Source organism: Dromiciops gliroides, chromosome 4 (genome assembly GCF_019393635.1).
Source record: "Dromiciops gliroides isolate mDroGli1 chromosome 4, mDroGli1.pri, whole genome shotgun sequence".
In the NCBI taxonomy this organism is placed as follows: Eukaryota; Metazoa; Chordata; class Mammalia; order Microbiotheria; family Microbiotheriidae; genus Dromiciops; species Dromiciops gliroides.
Genome location: NC_057864.1, coordinates 106,307,012 through 106,325,547, shown reverse-complemented (window position 1 = coordinate 106,325,547; position 18,536 = coordinate 106,307,012). Strand labels below are relative to the sequence as shown.

Sequence of the window (18,536 nt, the reverse complement as noted above, 5' to 3'; positions counted from 1 at the left end):
ATCTGTAAAGAGGGAATGAGAATATCTATATCACCTACTTCACAGAAACGTTGTGAACTAAGAGCCTTATAAATCTGAAACCACAATAACAATGTGAATTTCCATTCTAGTTGTCTGTGGCACTTTGAAGAAGGCACTAACGTCTTGCTATTTAAGTTTCCCTTTGGTTTAAGGTCTCATGTACCCAGAAGACCACTGTAGATTTCACCTGTCACATATTAGCATGTATTGGTTCCCTCATAGCTATCAGGGAGGTGAATTATAGGATAAAGCAGAGGACAATTGGGATTGGAATGGCAAGAGGGAAGACTGAAATGGGGTCTGTCTGGAACTTGGAGCACTGCTACAAAAAGCAGGCCAAGATGGAATGCTCAAATGAAGTGTCTTGGACAGGCTGAGGATTTATAAGGCGTCTGAGGAGGTGAGGGATCTGGAAGAGGATTTACAGGTGACTCTAAGACAAACTTTACATATTTTGGAATCTGGCTTGGGACCTGCCCTTTCTGCAAACAGTTTTCTAGGCTGGCCCTGGTGACAGTATGATCTAGAGTAGGTTATGTTATTCTTTCCAGCTGTATATTAACTGAATTTATGGGCAACATGAAGCTGAGAGGGATGGTTAACTTGTTGATTGATAGGAGGGTTCCTGAGCTCCACTCCTCACTCCCAATCTCAACAAACTTGAATAGTGGCTAAATCTGATAAAACGAAATTTAATACTCACAAACATAAATATCCTTTGCGTGGACTCAAAGTTCAATTGTACAAGTACTTAGAGTACAGTGGAAAGAATATTACAACCGGAATCAGAAGGGTCGAATTAGAACCTCAATTCTACCAGTTACTAGCAAGGTGACTTCGGCAAATCACTTTGGCTTTTATGACTCTCAAGCTCTTTATCTGTAAAATGAGGGGGTTGAACTAGTTGGCCTAGTAGGACCTTTCTGCTCTAAATATTGGGATTCCATTTATCAGTGGTAAGAATCTGGGTAACCTTTGAAACAGCAGTTTTTACAAAGTGGTAGGTTCAGAAACAAGACCACTACAGGTTGAGGGATGAATGAATGGGGAGAAAGTTGAATTAATAAGTGAAAGTGACTTTTTGTAGGAGATATATAAAGCAATTGCTTGAGGAGATGGAAAGATCAGGTGAAAGCTTTTTAAGGATAGGTTAAGACCTCAGTATGGGCAGTCAGATGGTACAGTGGATAATAGTGCCAAGTATGAAGTTAGGAAGACTCATCTTCCTGAGTTCACATCTGGCTTAGAAACTTACTATGTGACCCTGAGCAAGTCACTTAACCCTATTTGCCTCAGTCTCCTCATTTGTAAAATGAACAAAAGAACGAAATGGCAAAGCACTCCAATATCTTTGCCAAGACAACCCCCAAATGGGGTCACAAAGAGTGGACATGACTGAAAAAACAACAGAACAACAACTGAACTGAAACCCTCAGTGTGTTTGTTTGGTTTTTTGAGGAGGCAGTACAGAAAAAAAGCAGCAGATAGTGAGAAACTGGAGTTCCCAATCATTGGAGATCCCAAACTATAGGTGTATTGGGAATGTGGTAGAGGGGAGTAATGTTTTGGCCAAGAATTAGACTAGATGACCTCTGAAATTCTTTCCAACTCTCAAATTCCATGATTCTTTGGGGAGGCAGGGTGGGGGAAGGACTCAATGCCAGGATTTTGTTGGGCAATTATGTTCTTCTCTTATTCCTTCCTGGACCCCTACCCACTCTGTCCTGCAGGTCTAAATCTCCCTAACAACACTGAGGTTGTCATCACTGAAGTGGGTAAAACAGTATCCATCAACTGCCCTTTCCAGACCCAGAATGCACAGGACAGGAAATTCTTATGCAAGAAGGATGGTGAGAGCTGTGCACTGGTCATTGATTCTCAGGAAAAAGTGGGCCCTGACTATACAGGAAGAGCCCGCTTCAGGATCAGTGGCACTGGCAGCAAGGTCTTTGTGGTCATCATCAGCCAGATCAAGAGGCGAGATGTTGGAAGGTATATCTGTGGGGTCGGAGAAGACAGTGCCACTGGAATCCAGAAGAATGTTGACTTAAAGTTGCTGGAGCCTGAACCTGAACTGGTCTATGCTGAGCAAAGGGGGTCAGTTACCTTGAACTGTGACCTGGGAAGCACTGTGGCAAGCATACCTAAGTTTCTGTGCCGGATGAGGGCAGACAAGACTTGTGACTTGGTCATCAACAGCAAGGGATTTACAAATAATGCCACTCTTGGAAGGATCCTGCTTACCCCTAAAACTGAGCCTGGATCCTTCAGCATCATGATCATGCAAGTAAGGAAAGAAGATTCAGGTCTATATCACTGTGGTGCCCAGAAAGACGGTCAACCATCTGAAGATGGGCCAGTTCAAGCTCTACAGATCTTTGTCTCTGAAGGTGAGACATGGGAGAGTTGAGGCAGAGGGGGAAGAGGCTGTACAAGTGTTCATTCTCCTCAACCTTCCATGCACCAGTGTCTAGAATTTCCAGGGCCCAAGACATAGAAGTCTTGGTTCCTGTCTTCAGGGAGCTTCCAGTCAAGAGTCTCTCCCTCTTTTTGGCTACTATCCCCACTTAGTATTCTCTTCACAAATAACTGGAAAAGGGAGAGGCCAAGAGAAGATTTCAGTCTATTTTGCTCCTCCTTTATAGTAGGGGTAAAAGATTTGGAAACAAAGGAGGAAAGCCGGTGATTGAAACAGACCTTCATTTGATTTGAAACAGGTGATTTCAGTTCTCCCTGTTCCCAATGGCAGAAAACATCAAAAGGGTGAATCTGAGAATCCTAAAACCATAGCAGAGCCCAATGGAGCCCATCCTATTTCTTCTCTTCTTACTCCATAAATTAGACTGTATCTTTTCACTCTTGTACACATGTGTGCAGGGTGGGAGTGATGCGGAAGAATGAGAATGTGGGTGGAGGTAAAGAAAGTAGCCTTATCTTATTTCTATGCTTTAGGGAAGCTGACTATCTCTCTGGATTAGTTTGAATGTCTTTCACCCCTCTCAGTCAAGGTTCTTCCTTCTGAATAATAACAATATTTTATAGGAAACCAGAGGATGAGACGTTTTATTTTGATGTGACTTTTAAATGCCTCTGAATCTGGGGATGGGATGAGGGAGGAGAAGGAAAAAGTCCAGGTTATTTGTTAAGATGCTGGGCACTGGGGCAGCTAGGTGGTGCAGTGGATAAAGCACTAACCCTGGATTCAGGAGGACCTGAGTTCAAATCCAGTCTCGGATACTTGCCACTTACTAGCTGTGTGACCCTGGGAAAATTACTTAATCCTCATTGCCTTTAAAAAAAAAAGATGCTGGGCACTGGCTTCTCCCAACATTTTGGGAAACTTTCATTTTATCCTCTGCTAAGTGGGGTCAGCAGTGGTTGTTTAAATTCTCATTCTACTTGGAGGTTGGTGGGGGGAAAAGAATGCAGACAGAGGGAAGACACCAGCAATAAGTCAGCTAAAATCATGGGTAGAAAAGTTCTGGGGCTGTGCAAGATTATGACCATGCTGAGAATCCTCTAGCCAACCTGTCTGTGCTTTCAGAGACCACCGTCCCCAAGAGTTCTTTGGTGTTGAAAGGTCCATCTGGTGGCTCAGTGTCAATAACCTGCCACTACAATCCCAAAGAGAACAACACCCTGAAGTACTTGTGCATCTGGAAGGGAAGCAGCCAGTGCACTAAGCTGGTAGACAATTTGGGAGTGGTGGCTGAGAACTATGGGGGAAGAGTGGCCCTGTTTGACCACCCAGAGAATGGCACCTTCACTGTTATACTCAACCAGCTGACCTCTGAAGATGAAGGCTACTACTGGTGTCTCAGCAATGGGAACCACAACAGGAAATCTGCTGTGAAGATTGATGTCACTGACGGTAGGAGTTGGGTCAAGGGCAAAGAGAAAAATAATATGGAGTCTTATCCAGGGACCATCCCATAGTTGAAGAGCTCCAGGCAGTAATGCTCAGAATCACATCACCCTGGCTATTTCTCCTTCCATATATATTTCAACCAGTTTCCCTACCCTTCCACCCCAATCAAAAATCCAGATTAAGATTTCTTCCCTTCAGTTCCATGGCAGAAAATAATCCTGGGTAGGGGAAGGGGGTGGAGCAGGAAAGTTTCCAGGGAATATCACTATATAAGACACAATCTTCTTCCACACTTTGAGGCTCAACACCCAAGTATCCCCCTAACCCATCAGAGAACATCCTTCTCTATTCCTTCTACAAAAACCTTCTCCCAGTCCCTGTTAATGCACGTGTCTTCCTTTTGTTGATAATATACAATATATCCTGTAGACATCTTGTCTCTATTTAGTTGTCTATATACTATCTCCACTATTAGACTATGAGCTCCTTGAGAGCAGGACCTGGTTTTTGCCTTTCTACGTATCTCTAGTGTTTGGCATAGTGCCTAGTACATAGACAATACTTAATAGGTGTTTGTTGACTGGCTGATTGGCAGTTGAAGTCATGTTTTTTACTCAAACAGACCAACCAGTTTTCTGTACTAACTAAAAAGAACTGAAAGGGAGTGAAAACACATTGATGTCAATGCATCCATCCCATATGACCCAGTCCTATGGATGTCCAGGAAGTCACCATCAGTAGTGATAAAATACTTGAATATCGTTATTATTTACATATTGTGTTCAATGCAGTGAGAGGCAACACAAAGTAATGCCAGGACTTTTAAACCTGGTAAAGGACCATATGTCTTCCATTAGAGGATCAGTCTTCTTGAGTGCAGAGAAGGTCATCTCTAGAAAGTTGACCATAGCAATTAATAAAAAAAAAAACATTTATTAAGGTTTAGAGGGGTCCTATTTTAATTGTCAGCTAAAGAAGTACCCACACTGATGATGCAAATATCCTTAAAATACCAGTCATTTTATTTAAACATCTATTATATGCGATATAATTCTCCCCTGACTCCATGACTCATTATGGTTTAGAGGTGATCCTGGAGTTTGTTTCACAGGCTGTTCCAAGAGAGCACCTTCAAATACACCAATCATGACTAGGCTCAGTGTTTGCACATATGACTTGGTTCAATTTTTTCAGAGACCATTGGTTACATCTACAATCCCTGTTGCTGCGGGTATCTTCTTGCTTTTGAGAGAAGGGACTCAGTCTGACCAGACTGCCTCAATAATAAATAGTATATTTATCTGAATAATAATGATTCTGTCACTTACTAGCTATGTGATCTTTTTTTAATAAATAAAAGTATTTTATTATTTTCCAGTTACATATAAGGATAGTTTTCAACATTTGTTTTCATAGGATTTTTAGTTCCAAATTTTTCTCCCACCCTTTCTTCCCTCCCTCCTCTCCAAGATGGAAAGCAATCTGATATAGGTTATATATGTGCAACCACATTAAACATATTTCTGCATTAGTCATCTTGTGAAAGAAGAATCTGAGCACAAGGGAAAAACCTCAAAAAAGAAGTAAAAAGACAGCCCAAATTAGAAACAGTATGGTTCAATCTGCATTCAGAATCCACTAGCAGTGTGATCTTATGTAAGTTGTTTAACTCCTAGGAATCTCAGTTTCCTCTAAGAAAACTAGAAAGGTAGAAAGAGGCCAGATTTGGAAGGGCTTTAATCAGAAAATTTTCTACTTTGATCCTGAAGAAGCACTGGAATTTATTGAGTAGGAAGGTGACATGGCCAGACCCGCTCTTTAGCTTATCACAGTCATGCCTTAGACACTTTTGCATGGACCTCCCTTCTGATGCCCTTCCTCTCACCACCCCATCATCACCTTTGCCTTCTCCTTTATTCCTAGGTCAGCCACTTTTTATAGAACCAAAGACAGTCACAGCCTCGCTGGGGCAGTCTCTCAACATCTCCTGCCACTTCCCCTGCAAGTTTAATTCCTATGAGAAATACTGGTGCAAATGGAGCAACCAAGGATGTGAGACCCTGCCCACCCAGGAGGAGGGCAGCAGCCAGGCCTTTGTGGACTGCAATCAAAACAGCAAGATTGTTTCTCTCGCCCTGAATCCTGTCAAGAGGGCTCATGAAGGGTGGTATTGGTGTGGGGTGAAGCAGGGCCAGCATTACGGACAGACGGCGGCAGTCTATGTGTCTGTGGAAGAGGGTAAGCCTTGTGTCTAGAATCTACACATCCAGACAATACATCCCGAGTTCTAGTCTGGGGCCCACCCTTTACTATTTGCCCCCCCCCTTCTCTGTCTCTTTCTCTGTCTTTCTCTCTCCTCTCTCCCTCTCTGTGTCTTTCTCCTCTCTTCTCTCTTCTCTGTCTCTCTATGTCTCTTTCTGTCTCTCTCTGTTTCTCCTCTCTTCTCTCTCTCTATCCCTCTCTGTCTCTCTGACTCTCTCTTATATCTCTATTTTTCTGTCTCTGTCTCTTTGTCTCTGTCTCCCTCTGTCTCTGTCTGTGTCTCTCTGTCTGTCTCTTTCTCCCCCTCTCTTCTCTGTCTCTCTGTCTCTCTCTGTCTTTCTCTCTCTGTTTCTCCTCTCAATCTCTCTTTGTGTCTTTCTCTCTCCTCTCTCTGTCTCTCTCTTCTCTTCTCTGACTCTCTGTTTGTCTCTGTCTCTCTCTGTTTCTCCTCTCTTCTCTCTCTGTGTATTTCTCTCTATCTCTGTCTTTCTCTCTCATCTCTCTCTCTCTCTCTCTGTGTCTCTTCTCTCTGTCTCTGTCTCTCTCTCTGTCTCTCTCTCTGTCTCTCTCTCTCTCTCTCTCTCTCTCTCCTCTCCTCTCCTTTCCTCTCCTCTCCTCTCTCTCCTGTCTTTCTCTCATCTAGCTCTATTTTTCTGTCTTCTCTCTGTTTGTCTCTGTCTCTTTCTCTCTCCATCTCTGTCTCTGTCTCCCTCCTCTCTCTGTCTCTGTCTCTCTGTCTGTCTCTGTCTCTCTCTTTGTCTGGCTGTCTGTCTCTGTCTTTCTGTATGTCTGTCTCTGTCTCTGTCTGTCTCTGTCTTTCTGTCTCTCTCTCTGTCTCTCTTTCTCTCTGTCTCTCTCTGTCTTTCATGCTCGATGTCCAACATCTCTCTCACTCATTTGCTCACTCATTCATCCATTCATTTAACATTCATGATGCACCAATTATATTCAAGGTACTTTGAGAGGTGTTTGACTATTAGTGTAACAAGAGGAGTACCAGATATAGAGTCAGAAGCCATGGGTTCAGATCCTACTCTTGGAACTTATTATCTGGGTGCCATTGGGCAGGTCGCTTTTACTATCTAGACTTCCATCTTTTCATCTGTAGGATGAGGAGGTTGGGACTAGAGGACCTTTAAGGATGCATACAGACCTTAATCTATGACCCCACAAAACTTTTTTATCAACAGTGTGAGATGAAAGTGAAAGTTTCCCATGGGAGCATGGGGGTGGGGGTGGAATATGCCCTTTGAAGTCTGGTATCTCAGGTATGTCAGCTGGTAGATGACCTTGAAATCACCCCATGGAGAGGAAAGTTAGACCTGGCTGACCCCATCCTGGGCTCTCTAACCACCTCTTAGGTGCTCCTTGGGAGTTGTTCTAAGATTGTGCTTATTGCCAAACTACCACCAGAGGGCAGCATTTACAGACCTATTCACCCCCTCCCACAGATGGCTTCTAGAACCTTGTAGCTGGGAAGGAATCTTTTGATTCTTTGAAGAAACTGGCCTCAACACGTGCATAGGAAAATGCTTTAAGGGGTCTTGAGCCTTAACAGGCAAAGACAGGTTCAAACAAGCTAGAGGGCACTTTTTATTCCTCTTTGGCTAGATCTCTCCCTTCTCCTCCACCAGAGTGGCCCCATGATAGTCCTTTGTGGAAAAAGTGCAGTATTTGGAGTCATGAGTCCTGGGTTCAAATCCAGAATCTGTCACTTACTCTAGTTGAGAAATTTACCTGTGCAACTTTCGGGCAAGTCACTGAATCTCTCTGGGTCCCAATTTCCTCATCTTTAAGATGAGTGGTTGGACTAAATGAATTCTGAGGGCCCTTTGAAGTCTAGGTCTGTGATCCCACAATCCCTCTGCTCCATCTCTCACTATCAACCCTGAAAAGTATTGACTGACATAACTCAAGGACCCAGAATAGGTTCCCTGATCCCAGAGACCCAGATAGATCTCTTCCCAAACTTTGATATAAATCCTTCAAGAGCAATCCACAATTGTGATCGATTGAGAAGAGAGCACTGCTGATTATATGACCTTCAATTCCATGACCACCCAACACTCCTGGTACCATGTGTCAAGAAGAGTGCTGGGTACTCTGGGTATGGAAAGGTGAACATAACTCATTCAAGAAACTTGAGCTACCTGCATGAGCCCAAATAAACATGGTCCAAGGTGGAATGTGATGAGAAGCAAAAGAGGGATCTCCAGGATACAGGAGGTTCTGAGAAAATTAGAGAAGGAAAGAGATCACTTTCAGTTAGAGGGAAATCAGGGAAGGTTTGCAAGGGGAAGTGACACCTAAGCTGGACTTTGAAGGAAGAGGAATTTAACAAGTGAAGATGAAGGAGGAGTGTGTTCTAGATAGAAAGAATGACTTGATGGATTAACTGAGAAGCTAGGAGTGCAAGGTCAGATGGGGAATGATTAACAATCTGATTTGGCAGGAGCATAGTGGAGTGCCTAAATTGAAGCAGAAGAAAATAATATGGCATAGGGGAGATGGAACTCAACTTGGAGAGTCTTAAATGCCAGATTATGGAATTTGTATTTTATTCTGTAGGTAATTAATTAGGAGCCACTAAAGGTGGCCCTAACATTTATTAGCCTTGTTCCCTATCAGTAAAATGAGGAGGTTTGATCCTAAATGATCTCTCAGGTCTCTTCTAGCTCTGATAGTCTTGAATCTATGATCTTCCTTTGGGGTTCTCTTAAAACTGAGAGTGGCCATTTCTTTTCTTCTGTATAATCTATAACCTATGACCAACTCTGCCTCAGCCTCCAGGAATGCCATCCGGCCAGTCAATGCTGTGTTAAATGAAGATGCTGTGAATCCTGAAGTCAGAGGCAAAGTGCCTGAAGTGCCTACAGATCCGGGGAGGTCAGCAAGTTCCTCTTTTTACTAGGGGCAGGTTACTCTGGGTCAGATCACAGGCAGGGTGACATGGAGAGACCATGCCCTCTTGAGGAATTCTTCAGCTTCCTGGCTTGAATATGCAAAAGGTTGAAGCTATCCCCATGGTCTTGTTCCTTGCTTAGAAGGTCCTTTTCTGAAATCAAAGAAGTCTTAATTATGTCCCACTTGGTACCCCACCACTAATTGGGAAATTTTTTATAATTTGAATCATTTAATTTCTTAGGAGAAGGAAAAAATTCAGAATTTAGAGATAGGACAACCACCATTCAAGTCAAGCCATCAGAGGAAGTGGGGATCAGAGTTAAAATCAGAGTTCTGGAGTATTGGCTGGATGGCTAAGGAAATTTGGGAGTCTAGATTGAATTTCCAGCTATGCCGTTACCTATGGGGGTGAACTTCACCTCTCTGGGCTGTGGTAGTCTCTGGAAAATGAAGGAGTTGGATGAGGGGATCCCTGAAAACCTATATAGCACTTATGATCTATTTAACATACCCTCAAAGTCTTAACACACATTGGGAGATAGAAGAAGTCTGACCTCCAACCTGCCTTCCAGGCAGCTTAGAACACCTCCTATTTCCATCATTCCATCCTCCCTATTGCCAGCCCTCCCCCCACAAATTTGTCTCTCTGCTTTTTTCATTCCAGCACCGAGGAACACAGTGGAGGCTCCACAGTTCTGGTCTCCACCCTGGTGCCTGTGGCGCTGGTGTTAATCGTGGGTGCAGTGGCATTGGGAGTAATCAGAGCCCGGCGTTGGAGGTTCAGTGGTGAGTTCACCATGTCAGTCCCCGATACCCCAAACACACAAACTCATTTGCACTAGAGAGTATAAAGGATTCAGCAAAGGTAGAAAAAGATGGACAAATTTCACTTTCTCTCTTTTGCCGAGTTTTATTAATGAGCACAGGTATCTACCATGGACAGTTCAAATAACTGAAATTGAAAGGTCTAGGTAAAGAACTTTGAGATAAGAGACTCAGAAGTTGAGGTTCTGCTATACTACCTGCATAACCCAGAGGCAAGACACTTAACTGGTTATGGCCTCAGTTTGCCCCATATGCCAAATGAGCATAATGACACCGTGGTCCAAAGAGTTATTCTGGGGATCAAAGCAAATAATGGATGCAAATATACTTCTTAGAGTTATAAAGAACTATAAGTGCCAGGCATCATTGACTTTTTTTTGGTGAGGAAATTGGGGTTAAGTGACTTGCCCAGGGTCACACAGCTAGTAAGTGTTAAGTGTCTGAGGTCAGATTTGAAGACTCTTACTAATTAATTGATTTAGATTGTTAATTTATTTATTAGGTGTTGACACTATTTATCTGAAAGAGGGCAGCCCTCCTAGGAATCATAGAGATCTGGGATCAAGTTCTGCCTCAGACACATACATACTAACTGTGTGATCCTTGGCAAATCTCATAACCACTAAGGGACTCAAGTTAGTCTCAAATCCTGAAGAGTTACCAGTCTATGCAGGCAAAGAGTGCTTCCACTGGGAATTCTCACTGCTTAACCAATCAGTGTGCAAGGATTTATACCCTGTTCCAGGCATGTTGCTAAGTGCTGGTCCTACAAATATAAAACTAAAAACAGTTCTTGCCATCCAGGAAGTAGCAGGTACATATGTCAATATTCACCTATAAATACAAAGTCCATTTGGAGGGGGTGGTGCCATCATCTGGGAGGATGGGGTATTCTTCTAATAGGAGATGGCATTTGAGGTGGGGTTTGGAGAAAGCTAGAGATTCTGAGTTGGAAGTGAAGAAGGAGAGCATTTCAAGGAGGGAACACAGCCTGTGCAAAGGCCCAGAGGTGAGAAATGGGACATGAATTTGTAAAGAAGGGCAAAAAGATCAGTTTAGCAAAAAGGTCACAGGTCAGGACCACTCCTCCTAAAAAGAAATCCCTGCTTACAGAGGGGACAGAGGTACAATTATCACACAATTTTGTTCCACTTTGGGATACAGTCAGACCCATCCCAGTTCTGGCTGTGGCATAGAGTTTCCAGAGTTTAATCTTATTTTGAATCTCCAAGAGTTTTTAAAGCAGCTAGGTGACCCAGTGGATAGAGTGCTGGACATAGAATCAGGAAGGCCTGAGTACAAATCTGACTTCAGACACTTATTAGCTGTGTGACATTGAGCAAGTCACTCTATTTGCCTCAGTTTCCCCAACTGTAAAATGAGGATAATAACACTTACTCCCCACCCCAGGGTTGTTGTAAGGATATTTGTTAAGTGCTTTGGAAACCTTATCTATTATTATTTCCCCTTCTCCTCTGCATCCCCAAACTTAATTCCTTTTCCTTGGACAGATCGAATTTCAGTTGGAAGCTATAGAGCTGACCTCAGTATGTCAGACCTTGAGAACCCCAGGAAGTCTGGATCCAATGACAACATGGGAGCTTCGATTCAGGAGACTACTCTAGGAGGGGAAGATGGTATGACTTTTTACCCAAGAGAAACTTCAGGAGTGTGCATTATTTCTCTCTGGGGAGGACAGAGCCTGGATGGGGAGTGTGGGGAAAAGTGGGTATGAGCTCACCTGGTAGCATGGATTCTTGAAACAGAGGACCTGGGTTTTGAATACTAATTCTTTCACTGAGTACTTGTGTGACCACTGACAAGTACTTAATCTCACCGGGCTCCACCCTGCCCTAGCTCTAGATGGGATGTTTCCCTAACTGTAGAATCATAGAATTGAACTGGGTGCTCTAAGCTAATTATTTCCGGTTCTAAAATAAGGCAGGAATATTAGGAAGAGAAGATAAAATGAATGATGGGTGGTTTCTCTGGGAATTCCTAAACAGTTCTCTACTCTTCCCACAGAATTCATCACTCAGACTGAGAATCCTGAGGAGATCCAAGAACCTAAGCAAGCCAAAAGGGTAAGGAGGGAGTCTGTAGACTTCACTATAATAAGATGAGAGTTGGCACTAGGTATTGCCAGTTCTACCTGTTGGGGCTTTTAGACACCAGTATGGAGAGAGTGAAAACCTCTTCACAGAATATTACAGTCTTAAGTCTTATCTTGCTTCTGGGAGGTGATGAAGTGATGGTGGGTGTGTGTGTGTGTGTGTGTGTGTGTGTGTGTGTGTGTGTGTGTATGCGTGTGTGTCTGGGAGGGAGGGAGGGAGAGAGAGGAGAGGAAGGAAAGGGAGGGGTGCTGCGTGGGCTGCATTTAAGGCTAACTCTTCCTTTTTGAGTAGGAGGTAGGAAAAGACTGTGAAAATGCAGTCAAGCGATCAGGTGTTGTATTTTTCCCCTGGGTATTGGTCCAGAGTGCTTACCCCATTTAAGGGTGTTACTCAACACATCTTTAAGCATGGGTAGGCTAGGCAGTGGCCAATAAAGTGTGATTTGAGGGACGGTGCTACAATGCCTGAAATTATGAATGAATGAAAATACTTTTATTAGGAAGTTACTAAGATCCAAGCACAATACTCAGCAGTGGGGATATGAGTATGAAAGTAAAACAGTTCCTGCCCTCAAGGAACTTACATTTGAATAAGAGAGACAATACAAAATCTTACCAATACTGTTACATTCCCTTGGGTTGGTATTGTTCTGTGTGTATGTGTGTGTGTTTGTGTGTGTATGTACTTGTACATGCTCATGCGTACATATCTGTCTATCCATACCCACCCAGGCTGAGGCCAGAAGGCAAGCTCTGGTTGTACCATTTTTTTTTTCTCTGCCCCCATCCTGTAACAGGGATGGTAGGCTGTTCTGCTCCACAGGTCAAAAGAGGGTAGTGAGACCAGGGCAGGTATTTTTAGGGGTTTCTATCTTCTGATCCTCAGGACAACCCCACCCCTCTTGTTCTCTATTCCTTCCCCCTCCCCCTCCCCCTCCCTGCAAGGTTAGGGTAGAGGAGTGGGCAGGATAAGAACCGAATAGGGTCTAACATGGAGGTCAGGGCTCTACAAGGCAGTGAATGGTTGTGCCTCTGAGTACTTCAGAAGCATGGGCGATGGCTTCAGCACCCTCCACTCAGCTCTCCCCTTCACTCTCCTCTCCCCACTGACAGAAAAAGAGCTGAAACCTGTTGTTTCTCTCCTAGTCTTCCAAGGAAGAGGCAGATATGGCCTACACCACTTTCCTGCTGCAGTCCAACAACATGGCCAATGAAATTTCCTTGGATGGCCCCAGTGATGCTTAGCCAGATTCCTCTGTCTGCATCTGGTCTCCCACCACTGCCCTCCCTCTCTGGCTCAATCACCTCCAGGATCACCTAGACCCTATCAGCAACCCAGCACCCCCTCTGCTCCATGTGGTCTATACATCTGCCTTCTTCACCTTCCCCTGACTTGGTTGACTCCCTGACCAGGGTTTGTGGCTTGGAAATTGAGCCTAGGCTCAATTTTCCTTCCTCAACTTTTTTTCCCTCAGAAGGTAGGGGATTCAACAATTCATCAGCTTAATTTCCATTGAATCCCACCCATGGCAGTGTAGGGAAGGGAGAGAATTAAGACCTTGAAGGAATTGTTCTGATTTTAAAGGTCCAGGAGTGAAATCATTTCTCTAGGTCTCTATTCAGAAAAGAGCAGTGGGATCTAAGATCCTCCCATCACACCATCATTCCACACTCAGCTGATTAAAGGGACTTTTTCCTTCCTCTTGTGGAAATTTTGATCAATTCCCTAGAAGAAAGTTGCTTGTCACATGTCCAGCCCTCACCCAACTCATGTTTCTGTTGGGATTCAGAGAAATCTTGAATATTAGGGCTAGAAAGAACCTTCGGGATAGTGCAGCCCACCTGCCACATTTTACAGAAAGGGAAACTGAGCTCCAGTGAGAGGAAATTTCTTTCCTAAGGGACACAAAGCTGAGCTGGGACTAGAAGCTCCAGTTCTTTGCACTATCATTGCTGGAAAGGAGATGGTAAGGGGAGGGGAGGCAGATTTGACACTTTAGAAAGAGGGGAGGAAAAAGTGAGAACAGAAGCCTTGGAAATGCTTAATGGGCTTTCCAATAGGATCCTATCTCTCCTGGATGTGGGACTAAGAGAAGGCTAATCACCCTACAGATTAAGAAGGTGGGGAAGGGCCAATGAATAGGATGGGAAAGGGGATGATTTTCAATAAATGGCTTTGGGATTTTTCTTTGAGCTCTCTAACCCAAGGCTGGAGAAGAAAATGGCAAACCACTCTAGGATCTTTGCCAAAAAACAAACCAACCAACCAACCTCCAAATGGAGTCCCAAAGAGTGGAAATAACCGAAACAACTGAATAATAACAACAACCTAAGGCAGCACCCATGGGTAGCAACCTGATGATTCACTAATTCAAGTTACTGATTAAATATGATTGTCATTGTTCCAACTGCACTTAAGTTGGGTTCCTTCTCAAGATACTTTGTCAGTCAGTAAAAAAGTGTTTGGGTGATTAGGTGGCTGAGTGGATAGAGCGCTGGGGTTGGAAGCAGGAAGACTCATCTTCCTGAATTGAAATTTGACCTCAGATACTTTCTAGCTGAGTGACCCTGGGCAAATCACTTCACCGCTTTCCTTCAGTTTCCTTATCTGTAAAATGAGCTGGAGAAAGAAATGACAAATCACTGCAGGATCTTTGCCGAGAAAATCCCAAATGGAATCACAGAGTCATGACTTTTCAACAAAGTGCCTACTGTGTGCCGGGTACTATACTAAGCATCAGGGACACAAAAAGAAGCAAAAAAAATAGATCTCTGATTTCTCACATTGACACTCTCATGTACCACTCCTTCTAGATGAGCCCTTACACCATCCTCACCACCCTCACAAATTCCCTTGCTATCGCTCACCTGCCTTTCAGCGTTGATTTGATGAAGAGCCTTATAAGATTTCCAAGGCCCAAGGCCAAGAAAGGAGAAGGCAATTGTAATCCTATCAAAACATGGCTTGGACCACCATCCACTTTGAGCTCATAAGACTCTGATTTGGAGTCCAATTAAATTGAAACCAGGTTGAATTTCTTGAACCGAATGCTTCAGGATCCCTAAGTCAGTCAAAGTCCTTTAAATTATCAAAACTATTTTTCCTCGTGGACTCGGTTTTCCTATGAGATAAGTAGGGGAGAGGTGTTATTTTATCCTCATTCTACAAGAGGAACTAAAGTCACAGGCAGATTGGGCAATTTGCCTACAATTTCACAAGAAGATAATGATAGAGTCTGATGTTCTTTCCACTTCATTGGGGTGTGCAAATACCATGTCTTTCATGTTGTTATTTGTCCTTCATTCTTGAAAAGGATCATGATGGATGTCATGACTTGCACTGAATTGGATTAAAGTGAGAAAGGGCTGTATAAAGTCACCAGATTCACTTTCTCCTCGGGAGATATTTGAGTCCAGTGGAAAGATATGTTATCAGAATGCCTAAAGATGGCCCTGAATGTTTAAGGCAATTGGGGTTAAATGACTTACCCAAGGTCACACAGGTAGTAAGTGTCTGAAGTCATATTTGAATTCGGGTCCTCTCAACTTCAGGGCCAGTGATCTATCCACCCTGCTACCTATCTGCCCCTCTTTCACCTTAACCAACGGCTCTTGTGTGAGCAGGCAGCAAGTAGATAGATTGCTAGACCTGGTGTCCAGAAGATCTGAATTCAAGTGCTGCTTCATACACTTGCTAGGAGTGTGACCCTGGTCAAGTTACTTAAACCTTATCTTAGTTTACTTATCTGTAAATTGGGGGATAATATCATCTACCTCACAGGGTTGTTATAAGGATCAAATGAGATAATATTGGTAAAGCACTTAGTAGTAGCTCAGAGTCTGACACATAATAAGTGCCTTCTAAAATGGTAGATATTATTCTTATGAAAGAAAAAGTGTTGAGTAGGTCTGGGACCATCTTCAGCCTCAGTAGCCCCAGCAGCCCAATTCAATTCAACAAGCATTTGTTATCTTCCCCCTGTGGATAAGACACAGTGCATAGAGATAGGGGCTGGACCTTCAATTGACTGGTCTAGGACATCCCTTCTACCAGGGCAGATTGGCACCTCTGCAACTTGCAGTCTTAGAGACTTTCCTAGAGCAGTGAGAGGTTGCCCAGTCAATATGGTCGCATAGCCAGTATATGCTAGAAACAGGACTTGAACCCAGATCTTCTTGGCTTCAAGACTGGCTCTCTATCCACCCCTCTATGCTGCTACTCAGGTACTGGGTTTACAAAGACTAAAACAGATAGTCCCTGCTTTCAAGAACCTGGTGCTTGGACCACTTTTTCTACATGTTTTACTTATGGTCTGGGTTTACAATCTACCAAGAGGAATACAACCATTATACAGATAAGAATGATAAAAGGTAGATTATGATGACAAGTGGTCTTTTCTGGTCCTTTCTCCCCTCCCATTGAACCCAATTGATACTGTCATCCCTTCTAAGGTTACCTTTCACCTACCCTATAATTGTATATCCTATGTCCTAATTCATATATTTTCTCTCTCTCTCTCTCTCTCTCTCTCTCTCTCTCTCTCTCTCTCTCTCTCTCTCTCTCTCACACACACACACACACACACACACACACACACACACACACACACACACACACACACACCCTTAGAACATAAGCTCCTTGAGGACAGGAACTGTTTTGCCTTTTTCATTGTATCCCCAGTGAGTAGCACAAAGCCTGGCACATGATAAGTGCTTAGTAAATGAACATTAATTGACTGATAAGGACAAAAGAAAGGTCCAGATTTGCAAGAAACTTGAAGAATTGAGGATGCCTTAAACTGACAGGGATTAGGGTAGTAAGGTGGAAGATGAGTGGGTTAGGAGTCTAATTGACTGAAGCTGGGGGGGGTCAAATAATTGAATTGAGGAGCTGTGGGATATGACCCTGCCCCCTGGAGTTTTGAGGTCCTGGTATTGGGGTGAGCAGTGATCATGCTTTGTGCCAGAACCAACCCCTTGTAACATTATGAAATAGGTGAAATTTGGTTGGTGGTTTCTGCCAGCGTGGGATGAATTCCTCAGAATAAGCCAGGAGCTTCTCAATACCAGGGCACATAGAAAAATGCTGAGAAGTGGCTTGGGTCTTGGCTGCTTCCTTATCTGAAAAGTACAAAGAGGACAGGCTTCCCTATGGGCTCTGAACAGGTAGCTGACTCCCTATAAAGAATCCCAGGTAAGGGACAGCTAGGTAGCACAATAGATAAAGCACCAGCCCTGGATTCAGGAGGACCTGAGTTCAAATTTGACCTCTGAGACTTGACAATTACTAGTTGCGTGATCCTGGAAAAGTCACTTAACCCTTGTTACCCCACAAAAAAAAAAAAAAAAAAAAAAAGAATCCCAGGTAGCGTTTAGAGTCTGCAGGGTCCAGATCATAAGTGGAATGTGTCTCCACTAGAGTAATTGGTTTCAGCATTGGATTCTTTTCAAAATCTATTTTTTTCTGAGTTAGAATATACCAGAAGAGGGGCAGCTAGGTGGGGCAGTGGATAGAGCACTGGTCCTAGAGTCAGGAGTACCTGAGTTCAAATTCGGCCTCAGACACTTAACACTTACTACCTGTGTGACCTTGGGCAAGTCACTTAACCCCAATTGCCTCACTAAAAACAACAAAACAAACAAAACAAAGAAACAAACAAAAAAGAATATGCCAGGAGAATGGAGGGCTTTGAGTCCATGTCATAAAAAGATCAATGGAAGCAATTGAGCAGGTCTAGCCTGGAAAAGAGACTTATACAGGCATGAGAGCTGTCTTCAAGTGTCCGAAAGGCTGACACATAACACAGGGATTAGGCTTGTTCTACATTGGCCTCAGAAGGCAAAACCAGCAACAAAGGATGGAAGAGGCAGATTTAGGATGGATATCAGGAGGAAACTTCCCAATCACAGGAGCTGTGCAGAAGTGGGAGGAGCTGCTTCAGGAAGTGGTGGGCTCCCCTCTTTAGATGTCTTCGAGGAGAAGCTGTAAAGCCACTTGGTTATGTTCGAGTGGGGGTCGTTGTGGTATGGGTTGGACTTGATGGCTGACGGGGTCCCTTGGAATTCTCAAGTTCTGTTATTTGGGGATCCAATCTGAGTTTTCTCATCTAAATGTGTGATCACTGGTTCACAGTTGCTGACCAGGCTGATCATTTAACTAACAAACATGTTTGACGTACGGGATAGACTTCACACTTGCCCACTAACTCTGAGCCCCAGGCCTTGGGCACTGCTCCTGTGAAATGCTTATTGTTCCAAGCATCCACCCCATGTTCCTGTTCTTTGCCACATACCAAACAAGGCCAGATCTTCTATTTGGGGATCAGGGCAGGAGTGGAGATGGAAAAAAAAAAAACCAAACCCTCTGCTCCACTCTCTCATTGTGACCACTGGGGGATAACTTTTTTCAACCACAGAAACCCATGAAGACTATGCACTAAAATTCATAGGCCATAGATTTCAAGTTGGAAGGGACATAATCTGGCCCAGCTCCCTTCACTTTATAGATGAGGAAACAGAGACTTAGCCTGCTCAAGACGG

The 18,536-nt window shown here is 43.7% G+C and overlaps 1 protein-coding gene across 2 annotated transcripts in view; it reads left to right on the top strand.

The window, feature by feature from the left end:
• PIGR (polymeric immunoglobulin receptor) overlaps positions 1 to 14,529 on the top strand; it is a 32,846-nt gene extending 18,317 nt beyond the window's left edge. For both annotated transcript variants that reach the window (XM_044000120.1, XM_044000121.1), the window contains exons 4-11: positions 1,752 to 2,411; positions 3,566 to 3,892; positions 5,813 to 6,127; positions 8,935 to 9,037; positions 9,720 to 9,841; positions 11,392 to 11,517; positions 11,906 to 11,964; positions 13,140 to 14,529. In XM_044000120.1, coding sequence (XP_043856055.1) covers positions 1,752 to 2,411; positions 3,566 to 3,892; positions 5,813 to 6,127; positions 8,935 to 9,037; positions 9,720 to 9,841; positions 11,392 to 11,517; positions 11,906 to 11,964; positions 13,140 to 13,238 — 1,811 coding nt within the window. In that variant the 3' untranslated portion in view covers positions 13,239 to 14,529. The remainder of the gene's footprint in view (positions 1 to 1,751; positions 2,412 to 3,565; positions 3,893 to 5,812; positions 6,128 to 8,934; positions 9,038 to 9,719; positions 9,842 to 11,391; positions 11,518 to 11,905; positions 11,965 to 13,139) is intronic.
• The last annotated feature ends 4,007 nt before the right edge of the window (positions 14,530 to 18,536 follow it).